At 59.3% G+C, this 27,863-nt stretch overlaps 3 protein-coding genes across 5 annotated transcripts in view; all 3 read left to right on the top strand.

Moving 5' to 3' along the window:
* The first annotated feature begins 539 nt into the window (after positions 1-539).
* MAF1 (MAF1 negative regulator of RNA polymerase III) lies at positions 540-12,955 on the top strand. Of its 2 annotated transcripts, XM_077781635.2 has the most exons (7): positions 540-675; positions 3,110-3,238; positions 5,820-5,964; positions 9,478-9,599; positions 10,176-10,295; positions 11,052-11,174; positions 11,817-12,955. In XM_077781635.2, the coding sequence occupies exons 1-7, from the start codon at positions 593-595 to the stop codon at positions 11,836-11,838; spliced, it is 744 nt and encodes a 247-aa protein (XP_077637761.1). In that variant the 5' UTR covers positions 540-592; the 3' UTR covers positions 11,839-12,955. The 2 variants fall into 2 exon arrangements, with proteins under 2 accessions (XP_077637761.1, XP_085428897.1); XM_085572771.1 differs by lacking the exons at positions 9,478-9,599; positions 10,176-10,295; positions 11,052-11,174; positions 11,817-12,955 and adding an exon at positions 8,259-9,470.
* A 2,384-nt stretch (positions 12,956-15,339) lies between these two features.
* HGH1 (HGH1 cochaperone) lies at positions 15,340-23,196 on the top strand. Of its 2 annotated transcripts, XM_021546807.3 has the most exons (6): positions 15,340-16,913; positions 17,849-17,949; positions 19,353-19,451; positions 19,529-19,620; positions 20,839-20,961; positions 21,977-23,196. In XM_021546807.3, the coding sequence occupies exons 1-6, from the start codon at positions 16,375-16,377 to the stop codon at positions 22,118-22,120; spliced, it is 1,098 nt and encodes a 365-aa protein (XP_021402482.2). In that variant the 5' UTR covers positions 15,340-16,374; the 3' UTR covers positions 22,121-23,196. The 2 variants fall into 2 exon arrangements, with proteins under 2 accessions (XP_021402482.2, XP_085428895.1); XM_085572769.1 differs by lacking the exon at positions 20,839-20,961.
* A 1,144-nt stretch (positions 23,197-24,340) lies between these two features.
* Positions 24,341-27,863, top strand: part of MROH1 (maestro heat like repeat family member 1) — a 77,231-nt gene continuing 73,708 nt past the window's right edge. The window contains exons 1-2 of the mRNA XM_085572749.1: positions 24,341-24,391; positions 25,918-26,666. Of these exons, the coding sequence (XP_085428875.1) occupies positions 26,645-26,666 (22 nt within the window). The 5' untranslated portion in view covers positions 24,341-24,391; positions 25,918-26,644. The remainder of the gene's footprint in view (positions 24,392-25,917; positions 26,667-27,863) is intronic.

The following is a 27,863-nucleotide window of genomic DNA, read 5'->3' as shown; positions in this document are numbered from 1 at the left end:
CGCGGGGCGTGCCGGGAGGCGTAGTCCGCCGGTACATCGCTGCTATGCGCCGCGCGGGGCATGCCGGGAGCTGTAGTCCGGCGCGCGGGGCACGCCGGGAAGGCGCTTCCTGTGGCGCCGCCCGGGGCCGGGGGAGACTTTTCCGCGTCTTTTTCTTGTTCCTTTTCTTTGTTTTCCTTCTCCTTTTCTCCTCTTTTTCCCCTCTTTTCCTTCCTCCTCCCTCTCTGCGCCTCCCTCTCCGCCTGCCGCCTTTTCCCCCTTTGTGGTGCCGCTGCCAGCTCCACCTGAAGCTGTTCTCCCTCCTCCTCCGGTTCCTTTACTTCCTCTCTCCTTTCCCGTTTCTTTTCCCATTTCTGCTTTTTCCGTCGTTTCCTTCTCCTTCCTGCAGTTCTCTCCCTTCCTTCCCTTTCTCTCCTTCCCGGCATTCCCGCCCATTCCCGCTTTTCCCCGGGGGTGCCGGGGAATCGCCCCGGGCCCATCCCGGTGCCGTCCCTCACCTTCCCCGTTGGTTCCCGGGAGCAGCTGCGGCGCCGGGAGGGAATTCCGGGAACCCCCGGGAATTGTTCCGGGAATTCCCGGGAATTCCGGGAGGATGAAGCTGCTGGAGAACTCCAGCTTCGAGGCCATCAACTCCCAGCTGACCGTGGAGACCGGCGACGCCCACATCATCGGCAGGTCAGCGGGAATGGGCCGGGAAACCGGGAATGCTGGACCGGGAAAAGCCCCAGGAATCTGGGAATGCTGAACTGGGAAAGGCTCTGGGAAGGTGGGAATGAGGGACCGGGAAACCTGGGAATGCTGGACCGGGAAAAGCTCCGGGAAGCTGGGAATGATGGACCAGGAAAAGCCCTGGGAATCTGGGAATGCTGAACTAGGAAAAGCTCCGGGAGGCTGGGAATGCTGTCCCGGGAAAAGCCCTGGGAATGCTGCCCCCAGGAAAGGCTCTGGGAATCTGGGAATGCTGTCCTGGGAAAAGCTCTGGGAAGCCTGGGAATCTCGGAATTCTGTCCCTGAGGGTCTTGGGAATGCTGTCCCAGGAAAAGCCCTGGGAATCTGGGAATGATGAACCGGGAATTTGGGGATGCTGCCCCTGAGAAAGGCTCTGGGAATCTGGGAATGCTGTCCCAGGAAAAGCTCTGGGAATCTGGGAATGCTGCCCCAGGGAAGCAGGAATGCTGTCTCAGGAATCTGGGAATGCTGCCCTGGAAAAGCCTCGGGAATCTGGGAATGCTGTCCCCAGGAAATCTGGGACACTGGGAATCTGGGAATTCTGTCCCTGGGACACCAGGAATGCTGCCCCAGGAAAAGCTCCAGGAATCTGGGAATGCCATCCCTGGGAATCTGGGAATTCTGTAATGGGAATATGGGAATTCTGCCCTTGGGAATCTGGGAATTCTGTCCCTAGGAATTTGGGAATTTTGCCCCAAGAAAACTCCAGGAATTTGGGAGTTCTGTTCCCTTGAAACCCAGGAATCTGGGAATTCCACCCCACGAAACCTGGAATCTGGGAATGCTGCTCTGGGAATGGACATGGGGCTCTGGGATCCCCCAGGGAGGGCTCTGGGATCCCCAGGGTGTCTCTGGGATCCCCTGGGTGTCTCTGGGTGTCTCTGGGATCCCTGGGTGTCTCTGGGTGTCTCTGGGATCCCTGGGTGTCTCTGGGTGTCTCTGGGATCCCCTGGGTGTCTCTGGGTGTCTCTGGGATCCCCTGGGTGTCTCTGGGATCCCCTGGGTGTCTCTGGGTGTCTCTGGGATCCCTGGGTGTCTCTGGGGTCCCCTGGGTGTCTCTGGGATCGGGATCCCGGGGCTCCCTCGCCCACGGCGCCGTGCCGGGCTCTGTGGGATCTCTGGGTGTCTCTGGGATCCCCTGGGTGTCTCTGGGATCCCTGGGTGTCTCTGGGATCCCCTGGGTGTCTCTGGGGTCTCTGGGATCCCCTGGGTGTCTCTGGGGTCTCTGGGATCCCCTGGGTGTCTCTGGGGTCTCTGGGATCCCCTGGGTGTCTCTGGGATCGGGATCCCGGGGCTCCCTTGCCCACGGCACCGTGCCGGGCTCTGTGGGATCTCTGGGTGTCTCTGGGATCCCTGGGTGTCTCTGGGTGTCTCTGGGATCCCCTGGGTGTCTCTGGGATCCCCTGGGTGTCTCTGGGTGTCTCTGGGATCTCTGGGTGTCTCTGGGATCCCCTGGGTGTCTCTGGGATCCCTGGGTGTCTCTGGGATTGGGATCCCGGGGCTCCCCTCGCCCATGGCGCCGTGCCGGGCTCTGTGGGATCCCCTGGGTGTCTCTGGGATCCCCTGGGTGTCTCTGGGTGTCTCTGGGATCCCCTGGGTGTCTCTGGGATCCCCTGGGTGTCCCTGGGATCGGGATCCCGGGGCTCCCTCGCCCACGGCGCTGTGCCAGGCTCTGTGGGATCTCTGGGTGTCTCTGGGATCCCTGGGTGTCTCTGGGTGTCTCTGGGATCCCCTGGGTGTCTCTGGGGTCTCTGGGATCTCTGGGTGTCTCTGGGATCTCTGGAATCCCCGGGTGTCTCTGGGTGTCTCTGGGATCCCCTGGGTGTCTCTGGGTGTCTCTGGGATCCCCTGGGTGTCTCTGGGTGTCTCTGGGGTCCCCTGGGTGTCTCTGGGATCGGGATCCCGGGGCTCCCTTGCCCACGGCGCCGTGCCGGGCTCTGTGGGATCTCTGGGTGTCTCTGGGATCCCTGGGTGTCTCTGGGTGTCTCTGGGATCCCCTGGGTGTCTCTGGGGTCCCCTGGGTGTCTCTGGGATCCCTGGGTGTCTCTGGGTGTCTCTGGGATCCCCTGGGTGTCTCTGGGATCCCCTGGGTGTCTCTGGGATCGGGATCCCGGGGCTCCCTCGCCCACGGCGCCGTGCCGGGCTCTGTGGGATCTCTGGGTGTCTCTGGGATCCCCTGGGTGTCTCTGGGTGTCTCTGGGATCCCTGGGTGTCTCTGGGATCCCCTGGGTGTCTCTGGGGTCCCCTGGGTGTCTCTGGGGTCCCCTGGGTGTCTCTGGGTGTCTCTGGGATCCCCTGGGTGTCTCTGGGATCCCCTGGGTGTCTCTGGGATCGGGATCCCGGGGCTCCCTCGCCCACGGCGCCGTGCCGGGCTCGGCAGGATCGAGAGCTACTCGTGCAAGCTGGCCGGCATCGACAAGCAGCTCTTCAAGCAGTTCTGCCACGAGGGGCAGCCCCACGCGCTCGAGGCCCTGTCCCCGCCCCAGAGCTCCGGCCTCAGCCCCGGCAGGTGCGGGAACGGGAACGGGGGCACCGGGAAACGGGGGGACACGCTGGGGAAACGGGGGGGACACGCTGGGGAACTGGGGGGACACGCTGGGGAACTGGGGGGGACACGCTGGGGAAACAGGGGGGACACGCTGGGGAAAGGGGGGGACACACTGGGGAAAGGGGGGGACACGCTGGGGAAACAGGGGGGACACGCTGGGGAAAGGGGGGGACACGCTGGGGAACTGGGGGGACACGCTGGGGAAAGGGGGGGACACGCTGGGGAACTGGGGGGACACGCTGGGGAACTGGGGGGACACGCTGGGGAAAGGGGGGGACACGCTGGGGAACTGGGGGGACACGCTGGGGAAACGGGGGGGACACGCTGGGGAAACGGGGACACGCTGGGGAAACGGGGGGGACACACCGGGGAACTGGGGGGGACACACCTGGGAACTGGGGGGACACACCGGGGAAACGGGGGGACACGCTGGGGAACTGGGGGGACACACTGGGGAAACGGGGGGACACGCTGGGGAACTGGGGGGACACGCTGGGGAACTGGGGGGGACACGCTGGGGAAACGGGGGGACACGCTGGGGAACTGGGGGGACACGCTGGGGAAACGGGGGGGACACACTGGGGAACTGGGGGGACACACTGGGGAAACGGGGGGACACACCGGGAACTGGGGGGGACACGCTGGGGAACTGGGGGGACACGCTGGGGAACTGGGGGGACACGCTGGGGAACTGGGGGGACACGCTGGGGAACTGGGGGGACACGCTGGGGAACTGGGGGGACACGCTGGGGAACTGGGGGGACACGCTGGGGAAACGGGGGGACACGCTGGGGAAATGGAGGGGACACGCTGGGGAAACGGGGGGACACGCTGGGGAAACGGGGGGACACGCTGGGGAAACAGGGGGGACACGCTGGGGAAATGGGGGGACACGCTGGGGAAATGGGGGGGACACGCTGGGGAAATGGGGGGACACGCTGGGGAAATGGGGGGACACGCTGGGGAAACGGGGGGACACGCTGGGGAAATGGGGGGGACACGCTGGGGAACTGGGGGGGACACACCTGGAACTGGGGGGACACGCTGGGGAACTGGGGGGACACACCTGGAACTGGGGGGACACGCTGGGGAAATGGGGGGGACACGCTGGGGAACTGGGGGGACACACCTGGAACTGGGGGGACACGCTGGGGAACTGGGGGGGAACTGGGGAGGACATGTTGGGGAACAGTGGTCCCAGTTGTGACCCCGGCTGTGTCCCCAGTGACCCCAGTTGTGTCCCCAGTGACCCCAGTTGTGTCCCCAGTGTCCCCAGTGACCCCGGCTGTGTCCCCAGGCAGGGCAAGGGCCCGCTCAGCGACACCAGTGACCCCAGTTCTGTCCCCAGTGACCCCAGTTCTGTCCCCAGTGTCCCCAGTGACCCCAGTTGTTTCCCCAGTGACCCCAGTTCTGTCCCCAGTGTCCCCAGTGACCCCAGTTCTGTCCCCAGTGACCCCAGTGACCCCAGTTGTGCCCCCAGTGACACCAGTGACCCCAGTTCTGTCCCCAGTGTCCCCAGTGACCCCAGTTGTGTCCCCAGTGACCCCAGTTGTGCCCCCAGTGACACCAGTGACCCCAGTTGTGTCCCCAGTGACCCCAGTTGTGTCCCCAGTGTCCCCAGTGACCCTGGCTGTGTCCCCAGTGACCCCGGCTGTGTCCCCAGGCAGGGCGAGGGCCCGCTCAGCGACACCAGTGACCCCAGTTGTGTCCCCAGTGTCCCCAGTGACCCCAGTTGTGTCCCCAGTTGTGTCCCCAGTGACCCCAGTTGTGTCCCCAGTTGTGTCCCCAGTGACCCCGGCTGTGTCCCCAGTGACCCCAGTGACCCCGGCTGTGTCCCCAGTGTCCCCAGTGACCCCGGCTGTGTCCCCAGGCAGGGCAAGGGCCCGCTCAGCGACACCAGTGACCCCAGTTGTGTCCCCAGTGTCCCCAGTGACCCCAGTTGTGTCCCCAGTGACCCCGGCTGTGCCCCCAGTGTCCCCAGCGACCCCAGTTGTGTCCCCAGTGACCCCAGTTGTGACCCCAGTTGTGTCCCCAGTGACCCCGGCTGTGCCCCCAGTGACACCAGTGACCCCAGTTCTGTCCCCAGTGTCCCCAGTGACCCCGGTTGTGCCCCCAGTGACACCACTGACCCCAGTTGTGTCCCCAGTGACACCAGTGACCCCAGTTGTGTCCCCCGTGACCCCGGCTGTGTCCCCAGGCAGGGCGAGGGCCCGCTCAGCGACACCAGTGACCCCAGTTCTGTCCCCAGTGACCCCAGTTGTGTCCCCGGTGTCCCCAGTGACCCTGGCTGTGTCCCCAGTGTCCCCAGTGACCCCAGTTGTGTCCCCAGTGACCCCGGCTGTGTCCCCAGTGTCCCCAGTGACCCCAGTTGTGTCCCCAGTGTCCCCAGTGACCCCAGTTGTGTCCCCAGTGACCCCGGTTGTGCCCCCAGTGTCCCCAGTGACCCCAGTTCTGTCCCCAGTGACCCCAGTGACCCCAGTTGTGTCCCCAGTGACCCCAGTTGTGTCCCCAGTGTCCCCAGTGACCCCGGCTGTGTCCCCAGGCAGGGCGAGGGCCCGCTCAGCGACACGTGCAGCCGCAAGACGCTGTTCTACCTGATCGCCACCCTGAACGAGGCCTTCCGGCCCGACTACGACTTCAGCGCCGCCAAGAGCCACGAGTTCAGCCGCGAGCCCAGCCTCAACTGGGTACGGGCACTGGGAGGGACTGGGATGGACTGGGAGGGACTGGGAGGGACTGGGAGGGACTGGGACAGCCACGAGTTCAGCCGCGAGCCCAGCCTCAACTGGGTACGGGCACTGGGAGGGGCTGGGATGGACTGGGAGGGACTGGGAGGGACTGGGATGGGACTGGGACAGCCACGAGTTCAGCCTCAACTGGGTACGGGCACTGGGAGGGACTGGGATGGACTGGGATGGGACTGGGACAGCCACGAGCCCAGCCTCAACTGGGTACGGGCACTGGGAGGGACTGGGATGGACTGGGATGGGACTGGGAGGGACTGGGACAGCCACGAGTTCAGCCACGAGCCCAGCCTCAACTGGGTACGGGCACTGGGGGCACTGGGGGGACTGGGATGGACTGGGATAGGACTGGATGGGACTGGGACAGCCACGAGTTCAGCCGCGAGCCCAGCCTTAACTGGGTACGGGCACTGGGAGGGACTGGGATGGGACTGGGAGGGACTGGGACAGCCACGAGTTCAGCCACGAGCCCAGCCTCAACTGGGTACGGGCACTGGGAGGGACTGGGATGGGACTGGGAGGGACTGGGATGGGACTGGGACTGCCATGAGTTCAGCCGCGAGCCCAGCCTCAACTGGGTACGGGCACTGGGGGCACTGGGGGGACTGGGATGGACTGGGAGGGACTGGGATGGGACTGGGAGGGACTGGGATGGACTGGGATGGACTGGGATGGACTGGGACAGCCACGAGTTCAGCCGCGAGCCCAGCCTCAACTGGGTACGGGCACTGGGGGCACTGGGAGGGACTGGGACAGCCACGAGTTCAGCCGCGAGCCCAGCCTCAACTGGGTACGGGCACTGGGAGGGACTGGGATGGACTGGGACAGCCACAAGCCCAGCCTCAACTGGGTACGGGCACTGGGGGCACTGGGAGCACTGGGAGGGACTGGGACAGCCACGAGTTCAGCCGCGAGCCCAGCCTCAACTGGGTACGGGCACTGGGAGGGACTGGGATGGGACTGGGTACGGGCACTGGGAGGGACTGGGATGGGACTGGGTACGGGCACTGGGATGGGACTGGGATGGGACTGGGATGGGACTGGGAGGGACTGGGATGGGACAGGATGGGGCGGGATGTAGGAATTGGGATTTACCTGGAGACAGGTCATGGAATAGGAAAATCCTGGAATTCTGGAATGCTCTGGGATGGAAGGGATCTCTGGCATGATCCCATTCCCACGGGGCAGCTCCCGCTATCCCAGGATAGTGCAGGAGCTGGATCAGCCCCGGATTCTCTGGGAATTCCATCCCAAAACCCCAACATTCCATGGGGAGCCATTCCCTGTTTCCCATCCCTCCAGCATCCCAAACCCCTCTCCAGCTCTCCCAGAAAAACCCTGGAAAAGGCTCTGGGGGGCTCTGGATATTGCCAGAGCTGGGGAATCCCAAATTTCCCTGGGAATGCCATTCCCCCGTTTGTGTGTGTCCCTGTCCCCATGTCCCTGTTCCCGTATCCCCGTCCTTGTTCCCGTGTCCCTGTCCCCATTCCGTGTCCCCATTCCCATGTCCCTGTCCTGGTTCCCATGTCCCTGTCCCTGTGTCTCCATTCCTGTGTCCCTGTCCCCAGTCCTGTGTCTCCATTCCCATGTCCCTGTTCCCATGTCCCTGTTCCCATGTCCCTGTTCCCATGTCCCCGTCCTTGTTCCGTGTCCCTGTCCCCGTCCCCGTGTCCCCATTCCCGTGTCCCTGTCCCCGTTCCCGTGTCCCCGTTCCCGTGTCCCTGTCCCGTGTCCCTGTCCCCATTTCCGTGTCCCTGTCCCCGTGTCCCCGTTCCCATGTCCCTGTTCCCGTTCCCGTGTCCCTGTCCCCGTTCCAGTGTCCCCATTCCCGTGTCCCTGTCCCCGTTCCCGTGTCCCTGTCCCGTGTCCCTGTCCCCATTCCCATGTCCCTGTCCCCATTCCCGTGTCCCTGTCCCCATTCCCGTGTCCCTGTCCCCATTCCCATGTCCCTGTCCCTGTTCCATGTCCCACGTCCCAATCCCACGTTGCAGGTGGTGAATGCTGTGAACTGCAGCCTCTTCTCGGCCGTGCGCGAGGATTTCATCCCCATTCCCGTGTCCCTGTCCCGTGTCCCTGTCCCCATTCCCGTGTCCCTGTCCCCGTTCCCGTGTCCCCGTCCCCGTGTCCCTGTCCCCGTTCCAGTGTCCCCATTCCCGTGTCCCTGTCCCCGTTCCCGTGTCCCCGTCCCCGTGTCCCTGTCCCCGTTCCATGTCTCACGTCCCAATCCCACGTTGCAGGTGGTGAATGCCGTGAACTGCAGCCTCTTCTCGGCCGTGCGCGAGGATTTCATCCCCATTCCCGTGTCCCCGTGTCCCTGTCCCGTGTCCCTGTCCCCGTTCCCGTGTCCCCATTCCCGTGTCCCTGTCCCGTGTCCCTGTCCCCGTTCCCGTGTCCCCGTCCCCGTGTCCCTGTCCCCGTTCCATGTCTCACATCCCAATCCCACGTTGCAGGTGGTGAATGCTGTGAACTGCAGCCTCTTCTCGGCCGTGCGCGAGGATTTCATCCCCATTCCCGTGTCCCTGTCCCGTGTCCCTGTCCCCGTTCCCGTGTCCCCGTTCCCGTGTCCCATTCCCGTGTCCCTGTCCCCGTTCCCGTGTCCCCATTCCCGTGTCCCTGTCCCCGTTCCTGTGTCCCTGTCCCCATTCCCGTGTCCCTGTCCCCGTTCCATGTCTCACGTCCCAATCCCACGTTGCAGGTGGTGAATGCCGTGAACTGCAGCCTCTTCTCGGCTGTGCGCGAGGATTTCATCCCCATTCCCGTGTCCCTGTCCCGTGTCCCTGTCCCCGTTCCCGTGTCCCTGTCCCGTGTCCCTGTCCCCGTTCCCGTGTCCCCGTGTCCCCGTGTCCCTGTCCCGTGTCCCTGTCCCCGTTCCCGTGTCCCCGTCCCCATGTCCCTGTCCCCGTTCCATGTCTCACATCCCAATCCCACGTTGCAGGTGGTGAATGCCGTGAACTGCAGCCTCTTCTCGGCTGTGCGCGAGGATTTCATCCCCATTCCCGTGTCCCTGTCCCGTGTCCTTGTCCCCGTTCCCATGTCCCTGTCCCCGTGTCCCTGTCCCCGTTCCATGTCTCACATCCCAATCCCACGTTGCAGGTGGTGAATGCCGTGAACTGCAGCCTCTTCTCGGCTGTGCGCGAGGATTTCATCCCCGTTCCCGTGTCACTGTCCCGTGTCCCTGTCCCCGTTCCAGTGTCCCCATTCCCGTGTCCCTGTCCCGTGTCCCTGTCCCCGTTCCCGTGTCCCTGTTCCCGTGTCCCTGTCCCTGTTCCATGTCTCACATCCCAATCCCACGTTGCAGGTGGTGAATGCTGTGAACTGCAGCCTCTTCTCGGCCGTGCGCGAGGATTTCATCCCCGTTCCCGTGTCCCTGTCCCGTGTCCCTGTCCCCGTTCCAGTGTCCCCATTCCCGTGTCCCTGTCCCCGTTCCATGTCTCACATCCCAATCCCACGTTGCAGGTGGTGAATGCCGTGAACTGCAGCCTCTTCTCGGCCGTGCGCGAGGATTTCAAGGCGCTGAAGCCGCTGCTGTGGGACGCGGTGGATGAGGAGATCTGCCTGGCCGAGTGTGACATCTACAGGTACCTGCCCCATCCAGGGGATCCGGGCGCTTCCCAAAGGATTCCAGCCCTGTCCCCAATCCCGTGACATTCCCACCGTTCCCGTCCCCAATCCCGTGACATTCCTGCTGTCCCTGTTCCCAATCCCGTGACATTCCCGCTGTCCCTGTTCCCAATGCCGTGACATTCCCGCTGTCCCCGTCCCCAATCCCGTGACATTCCCATCCCCAATCCCGTGACATTCCTGCTGTCCCCGTCCCCAATCCCATGACATTCCCATCCCCAATCCCGTGACATTCCCGCTGTCCCTGTTCCCAATGCCGTGACATTCCTGCTGTCCCTGTTCCCAATCCCGTGACATTCCCGCTGTCCCCGTCCCCAATCCCGTGACATTCCCGCCGTTCCCGTCCCCAATCCCGTGACATTCCCACTGTCCCCGTCCCCAATCCCGTGACATTCCCGCCGTTCCCGTCCCCAATTCCGTGACATTCCCGTCCCCAATCCCGTGACATTCCCGCTGTTCCCGTCCCCAATCCCGTGACATTCCCGCCGTTCCCGTCCCCAATCCCGTGACATTCCCGCCGTTCCCGTTCCCAGCTACAACCCGGACCTGGACTCGGATCCCTTCGGGGAGGACGGGAGCCTCTGGTCCTTCAATTACTTCTTCTACAACAAGAGGCTCAAGAGGATCGTCTTCTTCACCTGCCGCTCCATCAGGTCCGCCCCGGATCCCGGGATTCCGGGCTCTTCCCCAGAGCATTCCCAGAATTCTGGGGGGTGTTCCCCAGGGGATTCCGGGCTCTTCCCCAGAGCATTCCCAGAATTCTGGGGGGTGTTTCCCAGGGGATTCCAGGCTCTTCCCCAGAGCATTCCCAGAATTCTGGGGGGTGTTTCCCAGGGGATTCCGGGCTCTTCCCCAGGGCGTTCCTGGAATTCTGGGGGGTGTTTCCCAGGGGATTCCGGGCTCTTCCCCAGGGCGTTCCTGGAATTCTGGGGGGTGTTTCCCAGGGGATTCCGGGCTCTTCCCCAGAGCGTTCCTGGAATTCTGGGGGGTGTTCCCCAGGAGATTCTGGGCTCTTCCCCAGGGCGTTCCCGGAATTCTGGGGGGTGTTTCCCAGGGGATTCCGGGCTCTTCCCCAGAGCGTTCCTGGAATTCTGGGGCATTCCCCAGGAGATTCCAGGGGTCATTTCCAAGGGGGGGATTCCCTGGAATTTCAAGGTGGGGGGGGATGTTCCTGAGGGGATTCCTGGAATTCCAGGGTCCATTCCCAAGTGGGGGATTCCCTGGAATTCCAGGGGGGGGAGGGATGTTCCCGAGGGGATTCATTGGAATTCCAGGGTGGGGGGGAGATGTTCCCAAGGGGATTCCCTGGAATTCCAGGGTGGGGAGGTGTTCCCAAGGGGATTCCCTGGAATTCCAGGGTGGGGAGGTGTTCCCGAGGGGATTCCCTGGAATTGTGGCCATCCCCGCAGTGGCTACGCCTACACCCGCCCGGACACCGGGAACGAGCTGGACATGGACCTGGGCGAGGGCGACGCCGAGAAGGGCGACAGCGGCGACCCCGAGGGCGAGGGCGGCGCCATCGAGGAGGACAGGTGGGTGGGTGGGGCGGGGGCGTGGCCGCAGGTGAGGCAAGAGGACAGGTGGGTGGGCGGGGCGGGGGGCGTGGCCGCAGGTGAGGCAGGAGGACGGGTGGGCGGGGCGGGGGGCGTGGCCACAGGTGAGGCAGGAGGACAGGTGGGTGGGTGGGGCAGGGGGCGTGGCCACAGGTGAGGCAGGAGGACAGGTGGGTGGGCGGGGCAGGGGGCGTGGCCGCAGGTGAGGCAGGAGGACGGGTGGGCGGGGCGGGGGGCGTGGCCGCAGGTGAGGCAGGAGGACAGGTGGGTGGGGCGGGGGGCGTGGCCACAGGTGAGGCAGGAGGACAGGTGGGTGGGCGGGGCGGGGGGCGTGGCCGCAGGTGAGGCAGGAGGACAGGTGGGTGGGCGGGGCGGGGGCGTGGCCGCAGGTGAGGCAGGAGGACAGGTGGGTGGGCGGGGTGGGGGCGTGGCCGCAGGTGAGGCAGGAGGACAGGTGGGTGGGCGGGGCGGGGGGCGTGGCCGCAGGTGAGGCAGGAGGACAGGTGGGTGGGCGGGGTGGGGCTGTGGCCGCAGGTGAGGCAGGAGGACAGGTGGGTGGGTGGGTGGGGGGCGTGGCCACAGGTGAGGCAGGTGACCCTCCCTGTCCTGGCCTCGTTCCAGGCCGCAGGTGATGTGCATGTGAGATTCCCAGCGGGATCCGAGACACCGGGAACGGAACCGGCAACAGGAACGGAACCAGCAATGGGACTGGAAATGGACTGGGAACCGAACCAGCACCAGGAACGGGACTGGGAATGGAACCAGCACTGGGAACGGGACTGGGAATGGAACCAGGACTGGGAACCGAACCAGCACCGGGAATGGAACTGGGAATGGAACCAGGACTGGGAACCGAACCAGCACCGGGAATGGGACTGGGAACCGAACCAGCACCGGGAATGGGACTGGGAATGGAACCAGGACTGGGAACCGAACCAGCACCGGGAATGGGACTGGGAATGGAACCAGGACTGAGAACCAAACCAGCACCGGGACTGGGAACTGAACCAGCACCAGAAATGGGACTGGGAACCGAACCAGCACCAGGAACGGGACTGGGAATGGAACCAGGACTGGGAACCGAACCAGCACCGGGAATGGGACTGGGAACTGAACCAGCACCAGAAATGGGACTGAGAATGGAACCAGGACTGGGACCCGAACCAACACTGGGACTAGGAATGGAATCAGCACCAGGAATGGGACTGGGAATGGAACCAGGAATGGAACCAGGACTGGGAACGGAACCAGGAATAGAACCAGGACTGGGAACCAAACCAGCACCGGGACTGGGAACGGAACCAGGAATAGAACCAGAACTGGGAACAGAACCAGGAACAGAACTGGCACCAGGAAAGGAACCAGGAACGGAGCCAGGACTGGCAACCAAACCAGCAACGGAACCGGGAATGGAACCGGGAAAGGACCCGGCCCTGTCCCAGAGGCGCTGGTCCTTCCCGAGCTGTGTCCCCCCCGGTGTCACGGCGTCCCCGTGTTCCCCCTGGACACCGGAGCCCCCCAGGAATCCCGGAGCTCCGGAGCCGCTGCCGGAGCCGCGCCGGGAGCTCCGGGAAGCTTCGCTGCACTTTATGGCTCCTGCCCTCGGCTGCACTGATCCCCGTCCCGCCTGCCCGGGCTCCTGAGGGGCTCCGTCCGTCCGTCCCGGCCCTGCCGGGGGAAAACCCCAAATCCCCCGCCCAGGAACTGCCCCCTGCCCCCCATCCCGAGTCCGTGTGTTTCAAGAGTTTGGCTTTGCTCTCCATCGGCTCCAGCTCCGCTTTTCCTCCTGGGATCTCACCTGGGCCAGCTGAGCCCTGTGCCTGAGGCTGGGGATCCCATCTGTGCCTCCCTTGGGATCTGGATCAGGGGGATCCACCTGCGCCTCCCTTGGGATCTGGATCAGGGGATCCCATCTGTGCCTCCCCTGGGATCTGGATCAGGGGATCCCACCTGTGCCTCCCCTGGGATCTGGATCAGGGGGTCCCACCTGCATCTCCCTTGGGATCTGGGATCTGGATCAGGGGGTTCCACCTGCGCCTCCCTTGGGATTTGGGATCTGGATCAGGGGGTTCCACCTGTGCCTCCCTTGGGATCTGGATCGGGGGGTCCCACCTGCGCCTCCCTTGGGATTTGGGATCTGGATCGGGGGTTCCACCTGCGCCTCCCTTGGGATTTGGGATCTGGATCAGGGGATCCCATCTGTGCCTCCCCTGGGATCTGGATCAGGGGATCCCATCTGTGCCTCCCTTGGGATCTGGATCAGGGGGTCCCACCTGTGCCTCCCTTGGGATTTGGGATCTGGATCAGGGGATCCCATCTGCGCCTCCCTTGGGATTTGGGATCTGGATCAGGGGGTCCCACCTGTGCCTCCCCTGGGATCTGGATCAGGGGATCCCATCTGCATCTCCCTTGGGATCTGGATCAGGGGGTTCCACCTGCGCCTCCCTTGGGATTTGGGATCTGGATCAGGGGATCCCATCTGCATCTCCCTTGGGATCTGGGATCTGGATCAGGGGATCCCATCTGCATCTCCCTTGGGATCTGGATCAGGGGGTTCCACCTGCGCCTCCCTTGGGATTTGGGATCTGGATCAGGGGATCCCATCTGCGCCTCCCCTGGGATCTGGATCAGGGGGTTCCACCTGCGCCTCCCTTGGGATTTGGGATCTGGATCAGGGGATCCCACCTGTGCCTCCCCTGGGATCTGGATCAGGGGGTCCCACCTGCGCCTCCCTTGGGATCTGGATCAGGGGATCCCATCTGTGCCTCCCTTGGGATCTGGATCAGGGGGTCCCACCTGCGCCTCCCTTGGGATTTGGGATCTGGATCAGGGGATCCCACCTGCGCCTCCCTTGGGATTTGGGATCTGGATCAGGGGATCCCACCTGCGCCTCCCTTGGGATTTGGGATCTGGATCGGGAGATCCCACCTGTGCCTCCCTTGGGATCTGGATCAGGGGGTCCCACCTGCATCTCCCTTGGGATCTGGATCAGGGGATCCCACCTGTGCCTCCCTTGGGATCTGGATCAGGGGATCCCACCTGCGCCTCCCTTGGGATTTGGGATCTGGATCGGGAGATCCCACCTGTGCCTCCCTTGGGATCTGGATCAGGGGGTTCCACCTGCGCCTCCCTTGGGAGGATCTGGATCAGGGGATCCCATCTGCACCTCCCTTGGGATCTGGATCAGGGGATCCCACCTGTGCCTCCCTTGGGATCTGGATCAGGGGGTCCCACCTGCGTCTCCCTTGGGATCTGGATCAGGGGGTCCCACCTGCACCTCCCTTGGGATCTGGATCAGGGGGTTCCACCTGCGCCTCCCTTGGGAGGATCTGGATCAGGGGATCCCATCTGCACCTCCCTTGGGATCTGGATCAGGGGGTTCCACCTGCGCTTCCCTTGGGAGGATCTGGATCAGGGGGATCCCATCTGCACCTCCCTTGGGATCTGGATCAGGGGATCCCACCTGTGCCTCCCTTGGGATCTGGATCAGGGGGTTCCACCTGCACCTCCCCTGGGATCTGGATCAGGGGGATCCCACCTGTGCCTCCCCTGGGATCTGGATCAGGGGGTTCCACCTGCGCCTCCCTTGGGATCTGGATCGGGGGATCCCACCTGCACCTCCCTTGGGATCTGGATCAGGGGGATCCCATCTGTGCCTCCCTTGGGATTTGGGATCTGGATCAGGGGGTTCCACCTGTGCCTCCCTTGGGATCTGGATCAGGGGGTCCCACCCTTGGGATCTGGAGGGGCCCCTGAGCCCCCCCCCCAAAATCCCCTCCTTCATTCCCCCTGAACTCCTCCCGGAACGTTGGAATTCCGCCCCCAGTAAAGGATTCCTGGGATTTGCCCCCAATTCCCGGGGGTACCCCTGGGATGTTGCCATTCCCACGGGGGGTGGGACCTCCAACCCGACTTTATCCATTGGAAAACCTTATTTATTGGAAAAACTCCTTTATCCTTTGGGAAGCCCTTTAATAGTTGAAAAAGCGCCTTTATCCATTGGAATGTCCTTTTATTTATGGGAAACATTCCTTTATCCATGGGAATATTCCTCTATTTATGGGGGAAATCCATTTATCCATGGGAATATCAATTTATTCATGGGAATATCCCTTTATCCATGGGAATATCCCTTTATCCATGGGAATATCCCTCTATTTATGGGGGAAATCCCCTTATCCATGGAAAAATCCTTTTATCCATGAGTGGCATTGAGGGTTTGGTGTCCCTAAGGGCTTGGTGTCCCCAAGGCTTTGGTGTCCCCAGGGCTTGGTGTCCCCCAGGAATTTGGACTTGCTTTAAGGGATTTAAACCGGGTTTAAGAACCCCAGGCCTGGTTTGGAGGAGTTCCACCCCAGTGAAGCCTTTTAGAGCTGGGATTTCATCTGCGGGCGTGGGCTTCAGCTGGATCGGGAATTTGGCGCTGAGTTAAGGGATTTAGGGCTGGTTTTGGAAATTTGGGGCTGAGTTAAGGGATTTAGGGCTGGTTTTGGAATTTGGGGCTGAGTTAAGGGATTTAGGGCTGGTTTGGGAATTTGTCCCTGATTGAAGCGGTTTCAAGTGATTTCCGGGATTTAGGCCTGGTTCGGGTAATTTGGGGCTGATTTCCGAGATTTAGGCCGGGTTTAAGAGATTCGGAGAGGCCCCGGAACCGGGTTGCGGTTCGGGCCTCAGCGGGGCCCTGCCTGAGGGGCCGCGCCGCTCCTTTCCGTACAGCCGTCCTTCCCACAATGCCTCTCTGCCACAGCCCCTCCCCTTCCGGCTTTCCAGCCGCACCCCATTGGTTTAGCTCTTTACCGCCCCGCGCTTCGCGGCGCCGATTGGCTGCTCGGCCTGTCAATCACGCTGGTTGCCAGGCGAGGCCGACATTTTTGTGTCCCGACTATGGCGGCGCAGGAGGAGAAGACAGAGCCAGCGCTGAAACCAGTGCCGGTGGCGGCCGAGGCCCGCGAGCGCACACCACCTCGGCGGCACCGGCCCGGTGCGTGTTTCGTGGCCTGACCGGTTCCGTGACCTCACTGGCGCCTCGTGTGGGAGCCCGCACGGCGCTTTTCCGTACAACCCTCCCTTCCCGGCAGCGCACCCGCACCCCATTGGCTAACCCTCCCCACCTCCCAGTTTCCGCGGCGCTGATTGGCCGTCGCACCCTCCCGCCTCGCCGTTGCTAAGCGACGCGGCCATGGCGGCGGACGCGAAGGAGGCGGCGGCGATGGAGGAGGCGGAGAGCGATGGTGCCGCGGCGGCCGCGGCGCTGTCGGAGCTGGCGGCGCTGCTCTCTCCGTCCTCCCCCGCCGCTCCCGCGGCTGCCGAGGCCGCCCTGGCGCTGTCGGGCAGCGCCTCGGGCCGGGCGCTGCTGGCGGGACACCCCGCGGCCTTGGCGGCCTTGTGCGGCCTGGCCGCCTCGGCCTCGCGTGGCTCGGAGCCCGCCTTGGCCGCGCTGGTGAACGCGTCCTCGGAGCCGGCCGCGCTGGAGCCGCTCCTCCCCGCGGTCCCTTGGCTCGCCGAGCTCCTGCCCGGCTCCGGGCCGGCCTGCGGGGTGCTGGCCAACCTGGGCCGGGACGAGGCGGCGGCGCCGCGGGTGCTGCGGGCGCTGGGCCCCGGCGCGGGGCCGCTGCTGCGGGCGCTGAGCGCGGAGCGGCCGCCGGAGGAGCTCGGGGCGCTGCTCTGCAACCTCAGCCGGGCCCCGGAGGGACGGGCCGCGCTGCTGGAGCCATCGGGGTGAGATAAACGGTGTTTGGGGGGATTTATGGGGATTTTGGGGGGGATTTATGGAAGTTTTGGGGGGATTTATGGGGGTTTGGGGGGGATTTATGGGGGTTTGGGGGGGATTTATGGGGGTTTGGGGGGGATTTATGGGGGTTTGGGGGGATTTATGGGGGTTTGGGGGGGATTTATGGGGGTTTTGGGGGGACTTATGGGGGTTTGGGGGGGATTTATGGGGGTTTTGGGGTTTGGGGCGCTGCTCTGCAACCTCAGCCGGGCCCCGGAGGGACGGGCCGCGCTCCTGGAGCCATCGGGGTGAGATAAATGGGGTTTTGGGGGATTTATGGGGATTTTGGGGGGGATTTATGGAAGTTTTGGGGGGATTTATGGGGGTTTGGGGGGGATTTATGGGGGTTTGGGGGGATTTATGGGGGTTTTGGGGGGATTTATGGGGGTTTGGGGGGGATTTATGGGGGTTTTGGGGGGACTTATGGGGGTTTTGGGGGGATTTATGGGGGTTTTGGGGTTTGGGGCGCTGCTCTGCAACCTCAGCCGGGCCCCGGAGGGACGGGCCGCGCTGCTGGAACCATCGGGGTGAGATAAACGGGATTTTGGGGGATTTATGGGGATTTTGGGGGATTTATGGGGGTTTTGGGGGGTTTTATGGGGGTTTTGGGGGGATTTTTGGGGATTTTGGGGGGTTTTATGGGGATTTTGGGGGGTTTTATGGGGGTTTTGGGGGGGGTTGAGGTTTTTGGGGTGCTGCTGGAGCCCTCGGGGTGAGATAAACTGGGATTTTGGTGTTTTATTGGGATTTTTGGGGTGTTTTATGGGCGTTTTGGGGGGATTTTGGGATGTTTTATGGGGCATTTGGGGTGATTCTTTTGGGTTTTTTTTTTTGTGGCTTTTTAAGGATTTTGGGGTGATTTGGGGTGTTTTTGGTGTTCCAGGCGGGCGCTGCGGCGGCTCCTGGCGCTGCTGCGGGGCCCGGCCTCGGCGGCGCTGCGCAGAGGAGCCGCGGGAGCGCTCAGGAACTGCTGCTTCCAGCACGGTAAAAATCCACAATTCTGGGCCTTTCCCGACTTTTTTTAGGGACTTTTTAGGAATTTTTTGGGGTTTTTTTTTTGTTGTTGGCTTTGAGATTTTTTTCGAGATTTTTGGGGGAATTTTTGGTGAATATTCTGTGATTTTTTGGTAACTATTTTATCATTTTTGGTGAATATTTCGTGATCTCTTGGGGGGATTTTTTGGGAATATTTAGGGAATTTTTGGGTTTGTGGTTTTTGTTGCTTTGTTTGGGGATTTTTGGGAATATTTTGGGATTTTTGAGGGATTTTTTTGGAGAATGTTTTGGGTTTGTGGTTAAAAATCCTGGAATTTGAATCCTAAATAAAATCCTGGAATTTGAATCCTAACTAAGATCCTGGAATTTTGTGGAATCCTGTTAAAAATTCTGGAATTCCATGGAATCCCGACTAGAATCCTGGGATTTCTTGGAGTCCTGTTAAAAATCCTGGAATTCCAGAGAATCTTCTTAAAAATTCTGGAATTTCATTGAATCCCAACTAAAATCCTGGAAATCTGTGAAATCCTGACTAAAATAATGGAATTCCATTGAAATCCAAGCTAAAATCCTGGAATTCCATGGAATCCCAACTAAAATCCTGGAATTTCAGAGAATCCTCTTAAAAATCCTGAAATTCCTTGGAATCCCAACTAAAATTCTGGAAATCTGTGAAATCCTGACTAAAATAATGGAATTCCATTGAAATCCAAGCTAAAATCCTGGAATTCCATGGAATCCCAACTAAAATCCTGGAATTTCAGAGAATCCTCTTAAAAATCCTGAAATTCCTTGGAATCCCAACTAAAATTCTGGAAATCTGTGAAATCCTGACTAAAATAATGGAATTCCATTGAAATCTAAGCTAAAATCCTGGAATTCCATGGAATCCCAACTAAAATCCTGGAATTTCAGAGAATCCTCTTAAAAATCCTGAAATTCCTTGGAATCCCAACTAAAATTCTGGAAATCTGTGGAATCCTGACTAAAATAATGGAATTCCATTGAAATCCAAGCTAAAATCCTGGAATTCCATGGAATCCCGACTAAAATCCTGGAATTCCAGAGAACCCAAGCTAAAATCCTGGAATTTCTTGGGATCCTGGATGGGAAAAGAAGGAACGGCCTCGGGTTGGGATTTTTGGGAATGTTCCCCTGGAATTTATGGAATTCCGGGCTGCAATTCCAAACATTCCCAAAATTTTTCCCAAAATTCCAGGAGGGCAGAGCCAGGATAAAGCAGAATTGGGGGGGGGGGGGGAAATCCAAATTTTGGGGGGGATCCGCCTCGGTCCCGGTCCCGCTCCGCCTGGGGGCTCTTCCGGGATGTCGGGACGAGATTCCCGGAGGATTCCCGGAGGATTCCCGTGGAATTCCCGCGGAATTCCCAGAGAACCACGAGCGGCTGCTGAGCCCCGAGCTGGACGCGCTCCCGCTGCTGCTGCTGCCGCTGGCCGGCCCCGAGGAGCTCCCCGAGGAGGAGATGGAGCGTGAGTGGCTTTTCCGGGGGTTTTTTGGGAATTTTCGGGAATTCCCGGAATATTCCCGGCGGTTTTCCCCCTTGCAGAGCTGCCCGTGGATCTGCAGTACCTCCCCCCGGAGCACCGGCCGGAGGAGGAGCCGGAGATCCGCAAGATGCTGCTGGAGACGCTGATGCTGGTGCCGGATTTTGGGGCTCCTTCAGGAATTTGGGGGGTTCCATGAGGAATTTTGGGGGTTTTGGGAGTTCCTTGAGGAATTTTGGGAGTTTCTTGAGGAATTTGGGGGGTTCAGGGAGGAATTTTGGGGGTTTCGGGGAGTTCCTTGAGGAATTTTGGGTGTTCCTCGAGGAATTTGGGGGGGTTGAGGAGGAATTTTGGGGTTCTTAGAGGAATTTTGGGGGTTCCCTGAGTAATTTTGGGGGTTTGATGAGGAATTTTGGGGTTCCATATGAAATTTTGTAGTTCTTAGAGCAATTTTGGCAGTTCCATGAGCAATTTTGGGGGTTACTTGAGGAATTTTTGGGGTTTTAGGAGGAATTTTGTAGTTCTTAGAAGAATTTTGGGGGTTCCTTGAGGAATTTTGGGGGTTTGATGAGGATATTTGGGGTTCCATGAGAAATTTTGGGGGTCCTTGAAGAGTTTTTGGGGTTTTAGGAGGAATTTTGGAGTTCTTAGAAGAATTTTGGGGGTTCCTTGAGGAATTTTGGGGGTTTGATGAGAATTTTTGGGGTTACATGAGAAATTTTGGAGTTCTTAGAGCAATTTTGGGGGTTCCATGAGAATTTTTGGGGGTTCCATGAGAAATTTTGGGGGTTCCTTGAGGAATTTTGGGGATTTTTATGGGCTTTCTTGAGGAATTTTGGGCTTCCTTGAAGAATTTTGGGGGTTTGATTAAGATTTTTGGGGTTCTTTGAGGACTTTTGGCAGTTCCCTGAGGAATTTTGGGGTTCCATGAGAAATTTTGGGGTTTCTTGAGGAATTTTGGGGATTCCCTGAGGAATTTTGGGTTTCCTCGAGGAATTTCGGGGGTTCCCTGTGGATTTTTGGGTTTCCTTGGGGATTTTTGGGTTTCCTCGAGGAATTTCGGGGGTTCCCTGTGGATTTTTGGGTTTCCTTGGGGATTTTTGGGTTTCCTCGAGGAATTTCGGGGGTTCCCTGAGGATTTTTGGGTTCCTTGAGTTTTTTGGCCATCCCATCAGCAATTTTGGGTTTCCTCGTGGACATTTCGAACTTCTGCGAGAACTTCCCGATGTTCCACCACCAATTTCCACCTTTCGACCCCAAATTTCATCGCCAAGCCAGACTTTTTTGGGTTCTTCGAGGAATTTTGGCTTCCCACACCCAACGGGCAGCCGCGAATCCCCCAAAAATTCCCGATTTTTTTTCCCCCGAGCAGCTGGCGGCCACCAAGGCGGGGCGGGAGCAGCTGCGGCGCCGCGGTTCCTACCTGGTGCTGCGGGAGCTGCACGGCCGGGAGCGGGACCCCGCGGTGCTCGGCGCCTGCCACAACCTGATCCAGGTCAGCCGCGGCGCCGGCGCCGATCCGGCGCTCCCGGGACGCTTCCGGAGCCATTGGGGTGGTTCTGGTGTTGCCGGCACGGTTCCGGCATTCCCGGGGCAGTTCCGGAGCCATCGGGGCGGTTCTGGTGTTGCTGGTGCACTTCCGGGGTTGCCAGGGTAGTTCTGGAGCCGTTGGGGTGGTTCCGGTGCTGCCGGCACGATTCCGGCATTCCCGGGGCGGTTCCAGAGCCGTTGGAGCAGTTCCGGTGCTGCCGGCACGGTTCCGGCATTCCCGGGGCGGTTCCGGAGCCATTGGGGCGGTTCCGGTGTTGCCGGTGCAGTTCCGGCATTCCTGGGGTGGTTCCGGAGCCATCGGGGCAGTTCCGGTGCTGCCGGCACGGTTCCGGCATTCCTGGGGTAGTTCTGGAGCCGTTGGGGCGGTTCCGGTGTTGCTGGCACGGTTCCGGTGTTCCTGGGGTGGTTCTGGAGCCGTTGGAGCGGTTCCGGTGCTGCCGGCACGGTTCCGGTGTTCCTGGGGTGGTTCCGGAGCCGTTGGGGCGGTTCCGGTGTTGCCGGTGCAGTTCCGGCGTTCCTGGGGTGGTTCCGGAGCCATTGGAGCGGTTCCAGTGTTGCCGGCACGGTTCCGGTGTTCCTGGGGTAGTTCCAGAGCCATTGGGGCAGTTCCGGTGCTGCCGGTGCAGTTCCGGCATTCCTGGGGTGGTTCTGGAGCTATTGGGGCGGTTCCGGAGCCATTGGAGCGGTTCTGGTGTTGCCGGCACGGTTCCGGTGTTCCTGGGGCGGTTCCAGAGCCGTTGGGGCGGTTCTGGTGTTGCCGGCACAATTCCGGTGTTCCTGGGGCGGTTCCAGAGCTGTTGGGGTGGTTCCGGTGTTGCCGGTGCAGTTCCGGCATTCCCGGGGCGGTTCCAGCATTTCCAGGACGGTTCCGGCACGTTCCCAATGTGGTTCCAGAACATTCTCCAGGCAGTTCTGGCACGTTCCCGGCACGTTCCCGGCACGTTCCCGGTGTCCCGCAGGTGCTGATCGGGGAGGAGCCGGAGGCGGCCATGGAGAACCTGCTGGAGGTGCCGATCCCACCGGAGCTGCGGCAGCGCTTCGCCGACATGGACGCGGAGGAGGAGCGGCGGCGGAGGGAGGAACCGGCGGAGACGGCCGGGTGACACCACAACGTCACCAGAACGTCACCAGAACGTCACCAGAACGTCACCAGAACATCACTGGAGTGTCACCAGAACATCACTGGAATGTCACCAGAATGTCACCAGAACGTCACCGGAATGTCACCAGAGTGTCACCAGAACATCACCAGAACGTCACCAGAACATCACCAGAATGTCACCAGAATGTCACCAGAACGTCACCAGAATGTCACCAGAACATCACCAGAACATCACTGGAGCGTCACCAGAACGTCACCAGAACGTCACCAGAACATCACCAGAACGTCACCAGAGGAGCGTCACCAGAGTGTCACCAGAACATCACCAGAACGTCACCAGAACATCACTGGAACGTCACCAGAACATCACTGGAGCGTCACCAGAACGTCACCAGAACGTCACCAGAACGTCACCAGAATGTCACCAGAACATCACCAGAACATCACCAGAACATCACCGGAGCGTCACCAGAACGTCACCAGAACGTCACCAGAACATCACTGGAACATCACCAGAATGTCACCGGAGCGTCACCAGAACATCACTGGAGCGTCACCAGAACATCACCAGAACGTCACCAGAACGTCACCAGAACATCACTGGAGTGTCACCAGAACGTCACCAGAACATCACCAGAGCGTCACCGGCACGTCACCGGCACGTCACCAGCAGGGACCGTGGGGACAGCGGGGTGGGGTCTCCAGGGGCCACCACGGGGACAACGCGGTGATCATAAAGAACCATCGTGGTGGCAATGAGGTGTCCCCAAAACCACCAGGGTGACAACGGGGTGGCTCTGAGGCTCGGCGTGGTGGCAATGGGACGGTGTCCCCAAAAAGCCACCGTGGTGGCCATGGGGTGTCCACGAAGAGCCACCATGATGAGAACGTGGTGTCCCCAAGGGCCACCATGAGATGTCCTCAAGGGCCAAGTGGTGGCATTGGGACAATGTCCTCAAGGAGCCGCTGGGGTGGCGCTGGGATGGTGTCCCCCAAAAGCCACCAGGGTGACAATGGGGTGTCCCCAGGGCCACCGGGGTGTCCCAAAGTTGCCCAATTAAAGGTTTTCACCCCAAAGCTGCCGTGAACTCCTGGGCTTGGGGACAACCGAGACCTTTGGGGACATCTGGGGGGGGTTTGGGGACATTTGGGGGGTTTAGGGACATTTTGGGAGATTTGGGGACACTGGGGGGATTTTGGGACAATTTGGGGACACGGGGGGGATTTGGGGGCAGAATTTGGGGACATTGGGCGGGTTTGGGGACACCAGGGCGGATTTGGGGACATTTGGGACAAATTTGGGACAATTTGGGGACACCGGGGGGGATTTGGTGACATTTGGGACAAATTTGGGACAATTTGGGGACACCGGGGGGGATTTGGGGACATTTGGGACAATTTGGGGACATTTGGGACAATTTGGGGACACCGGGGGGGATTTGGTGACATTTGGGACAAATTTGGGGACATTTGGGACAATTTGGGGACATTTGGGACAAATTTGGTGACATTTGGGACAAATTTGGGGACATTTGGGACAAATTTGGGGACATTTGGGACAATTTGGGGACATTTGGGACAATTTGGGGACACCGGGGGGGATTTGGTGACATTTGGGACAAATTTGGGGACATTTGGGACAATTTGGGGACATTTGAGACAATTTGGGGACATTTGAGACAATTTGGGGACATTTGGGACAATTTGGGGACATTTGGGACAAATTTGGGAACATTTGGGACAAATTTGGGAACATTTGGGACAATTTGGGGACATTTGGGACAATTTGGGGACATTTGGGACAAATTTGGGAACATTTGGGACAATTTGGGGACATTTGGGACAAATTTGGGAACATTTGGGACAATTTGGGGACATTTGGGACAATTTGGGGACATTTGGGACAAATTTGGGAACATTTGGGACAATTTGGGGACATTTGGGACAATTTGGGAACATTTGGGACAATTTGGGGACATTTGGGACAAATTTGGGAACATTTGGGACAATTTGGGGACATTTGGGACAAATTTGGTGACATTTGGGACAATTTGGGGACATTTGGGACAATTTGGGGACGCCGCGTCCGTTCCCCTCCCGCCCCACCAGGGGGCGCCGGCAGCGCGGGGCCCGCAGGCCACGCCCCCTCCCAGCACAGCCAATCAGGGATCGGGGGCGTGGCCTCAGCGGCCAATTCACTTCCATTGGGTGGGCGTGGCCTGTGGCGGTGGGCGTGGCCGCCGCACCCGGAAGCGGCGCCGGGCGCGTCCAGGTGAGCGCGGGTGGGGGGGGAGGAGAAATTTGGGGGAAATTCGGGGAAATTCGGGAATTTTCGGGGATTTTGGGGAATTTTCGCCATGCGGGAGGATCAGGGAAGGGGAAACTGCCGGGAAACGCCGAGGCCTGGCCGGGACCCGCCCCCCGGGACCTCCCTGCCCCTCCTTCCCCCATTCCCGGAGGGAAAATCCCAAAATTTGGGACATCGGGACCCCCCGGGGGGGAATTTTTAGGATCGGGGACGCCCCAGGAACGGGAAATTTTAGGATTGAAACCCCCCCTCAGGAACGGGAATTTTTAGGATCGAGACCCCCCCTGGAACGGGAATTTTCCCCTAGAAATAGGAATTTTTTTAGGAATTTTTTAGGAATTTTTTGGGGAATTTTTGCCCAAATTTCCTCGGGAATGTCCTCGGACAAGGGCAGGGAAAATGATCCTGGAAAAGTCTGGAATGTCGCCCCTGGATGGGAATTTTTTAAAAAAAAATCTGAATTTTCCCCTTTTTTATTTTTAATTTTGGTTTTTCCTTCTCCCAAATCTCGGGATTTCATTTCCTGGTTTTTCTTTTTTTTTTTTTTTTTTTTGTTTTGCCTGGAAAAAATTCCCTCCCTCCTCTCCCGGGTTTTAGGGCCAAATATTTGGGACAAGGCCCTGGAGTTCGGGGTTGGATTAATGGGACACTGGAATTCCAGAGGGAGGGGGGGAAATCTGGGATTGGCATGCCAGAGGGAGAAAATTTGGGATTGAGATTCCAAGGAAAAGTGGGATTGGGATTCCAGAGGGGGAAAAAAACTGGGATTGAAATTCCAGAATTCCAGAGGGAGGGAAAAAAAAAACAAAAACAAAACAACCAATTCCAAATAAATTGGAATGCCAAAGGGGAAAAAATTTGGGATTGGGATTCCAGAGGGGGGAAAAAAATTGGAATTGGAATTCCAGAAAAATCTGGGATTGGGATTCCATGGGTTGGTGGGGGGGGGGTGGAATTTGGGGTTGAAATTGCAGAGAGGGGGAAAAAACTGGGATTGGAATTCTACAAAAATTTGGAATTCCAGAGGGGGGAAAATCTGGGATTTGGATTCCAGGGAGGGAAAAAAAAAAGAAATCTGGGATCGGAATTCCAGAAAAATCTGGGATTGGAATTCCAGAAAAACCTGGGATTGGGATTCCAGGAAATCCCGGGATTGGGATTCCAGGAAATTCCGGGATTGGGATTGCAGAAAAATCTGGGATCGGAATTCCAGAAAAATCTGGGATCGGAATTCCAGGAAAACCCGGGATTGGGATTGCAGAGAATCCCGGGATTGGGATTCCAGGAAAACCCGGGATTGGGATTCCAGGAAATTCCGGGATTGGGATTCCAGGAAATCCTGGGATTGGGATTCCAGGAAATCCTGGGATTGGGATTCCAGGAAAACCCGGGATTGGGATTCCAGGAAATTCCGGGATTGGGATTGCGGAGGGGGGATGGGGTTGGGATTTGGGGAATTTTGGGGGATTTCCAAGTTTTTCCCCTTTCAGGATCCTCGGGAAGAGGAGGAGGAGGAATCCCGGGATGAGGCGGCTCCCACCTGGATGAGGCCGGATCCCATGGAAGCTTCCGGAATTCCGGGATCTCTCCTGGACTGGCGGCACCCGGAATTCCCGGCACCGGGAGCCTGAATCCCTCCTGGGGCTGGAGCGGAGAATTCCCACGGAATTCCTGCCTGGAGCAGGGAATTCCCACCTGGAGCAGAGAATTCCCACCTGGAGCAGAGAATTCCCACCTGGAGCAGAGAATTCCCACAGAATTCCTGCTGGGATCAGAGAATTCCCATTTAATTCCCACCAGGATCAAAAAAATTCCCAACTGGAGCAGAGAATTCCCACCAGGAGCAGAGAATTCCTGCTGAATTCCCGCTGAGATCAGAAAATTCCCACTGGGATCAGAGAATTCCCACTGAATTCCCACCTGGGTCTGAGAATTCCCACCTGGAGCAGAGAATTCCCACTGAATTCCCACCTGGGTCTGAGAATTCCCACCTGGAGCAGAGAATTCCTGCTGGGATCGGAAAATTCCCACTGAATTCCCAGTGAGATCAGGGAGTTCCCATTGAATTCTGGTCCTGCCGGGATCAGGGAATTCCCGCTTTTCCCTGGAATTCCCGCCGGGAATTCCGGCTTTTCCCTGGAATTCCCGCCAGGAATTCCCGCTTTTCCCTGGAATTCCGCGCCCGTCCCGGCCGGGCTGGAGCCGCGCAGCCGCAGCATGGTGGAGTCGCGCGTCCGCCGTGAGTGCCCCGAATTCCCGCCGGGAATTCCCAAATTCCAGCCGGGAATTCCCAATTTCCAAAAAAAGGGCGGAGAAACGGGGGAAAATGGGAAAGAGTGGGGGAAAATTGGGGAAAAAAGCGGGAAAATTGGGAAAAAAAAGGTGGAAATGGCAGGAAAAAATGGGGAAAAAGGAGAAAAATGGAGGAAACGAAAAGGGGAAATTGGGAAACGTTTGGAGGAAAATTGGGGGAAAAAAGGGGAAAATGATGGGAAAAATTGGGGAAAATGGTGGGAAAAATTGGGAAAATGGTGGGAAAAATTGGGAAAATTTTGGGGCAGGTGTGGGTGATAATTCCGGGATTCTGGAATGTTCCAGCGCTGGCGCTGCTGGAGGCGGGCGGGGAAAATTGGGAAAAATGGGAAAGAAAAGGGGAAAAAATGGGGAAAAAAAAGGAGGAAAATGGGAAAGAAAGGGGGGGAAATGGAGGGGGAAATTGGAGGGGAAAATTGGGGGAAAAAAGGGGGAAATTGGGGAAAAAGAGGAAATGGAGGAAAAAAAGGGGGAAATTGAGAAAAAAGGGGAAAATGGCGGGAAAAATTGGGAAAGAAAGGAAAAATTGAGGGGAAGTTTGGGAATAAGGGGGGAAATGGAGAAAATGGGGGAAATGGGGAAGAAATGGGGGGAAAATGGGAAAACAAGGGAAAAAAGGGAAAACTATGGAAAAAATTGGAAAAAAAGGCGGAAAAATTTGGGAATGGAAGGAAAAAATGGAGGAAAAAAAAGGGGAAAAGGGAAAAGATGGAGGAAAAAATTGGGGAAAAAAGGAAAAAATGGAGGAAAAAACTGGGAAAAAATGGGGAAAATTTGGGAGGCGGGAGTGGGGCCTGGGGACGCTAATTCCGGTTTTTTGGGCGGTTCCAGGGCCGGCGCCGGCGCTGCTGGAGGCGGCCGGGGGAAATTGGGGAAAATTGGGAAAAACGGGAAAAATGGGAAAGAAAAGGGGAAAAAATGGGGAAAAAAAAGGGGGGGAAATGGGAAAGAAAGGGGGGAAACGGAGGGGGAAATTGGAGGGGAAAATGGAGGAAAAAATTGGCGGGAAAAAATTGGGAGAAAAGGGCGGGAAAATCGTGAAAAATGGAGAAAAAAATGGGGGAAAATGGGGAAAAAATGGGAAAAATGGGGAAAAAATTGGGGGAAAATGGGGAAAAATGAG

Source organism: Lonchura striata, chromosome 2 (genome assembly GCF_050655825.1).
Source record: "Lonchura striata isolate lonStrDom1 chromosome 2, ASM5065582v1, whole genome shotgun sequence".
Lineage (NCBI taxonomy): Eukaryota > Metazoa > Chordata > Aves > Passeriformes > Estrildidae > Lonchura > Lonchura striata.
Note: the sequence above shows the minus strand (reverse complement) of the source record. Positions and strands in the feature narration are given on the sequence as shown.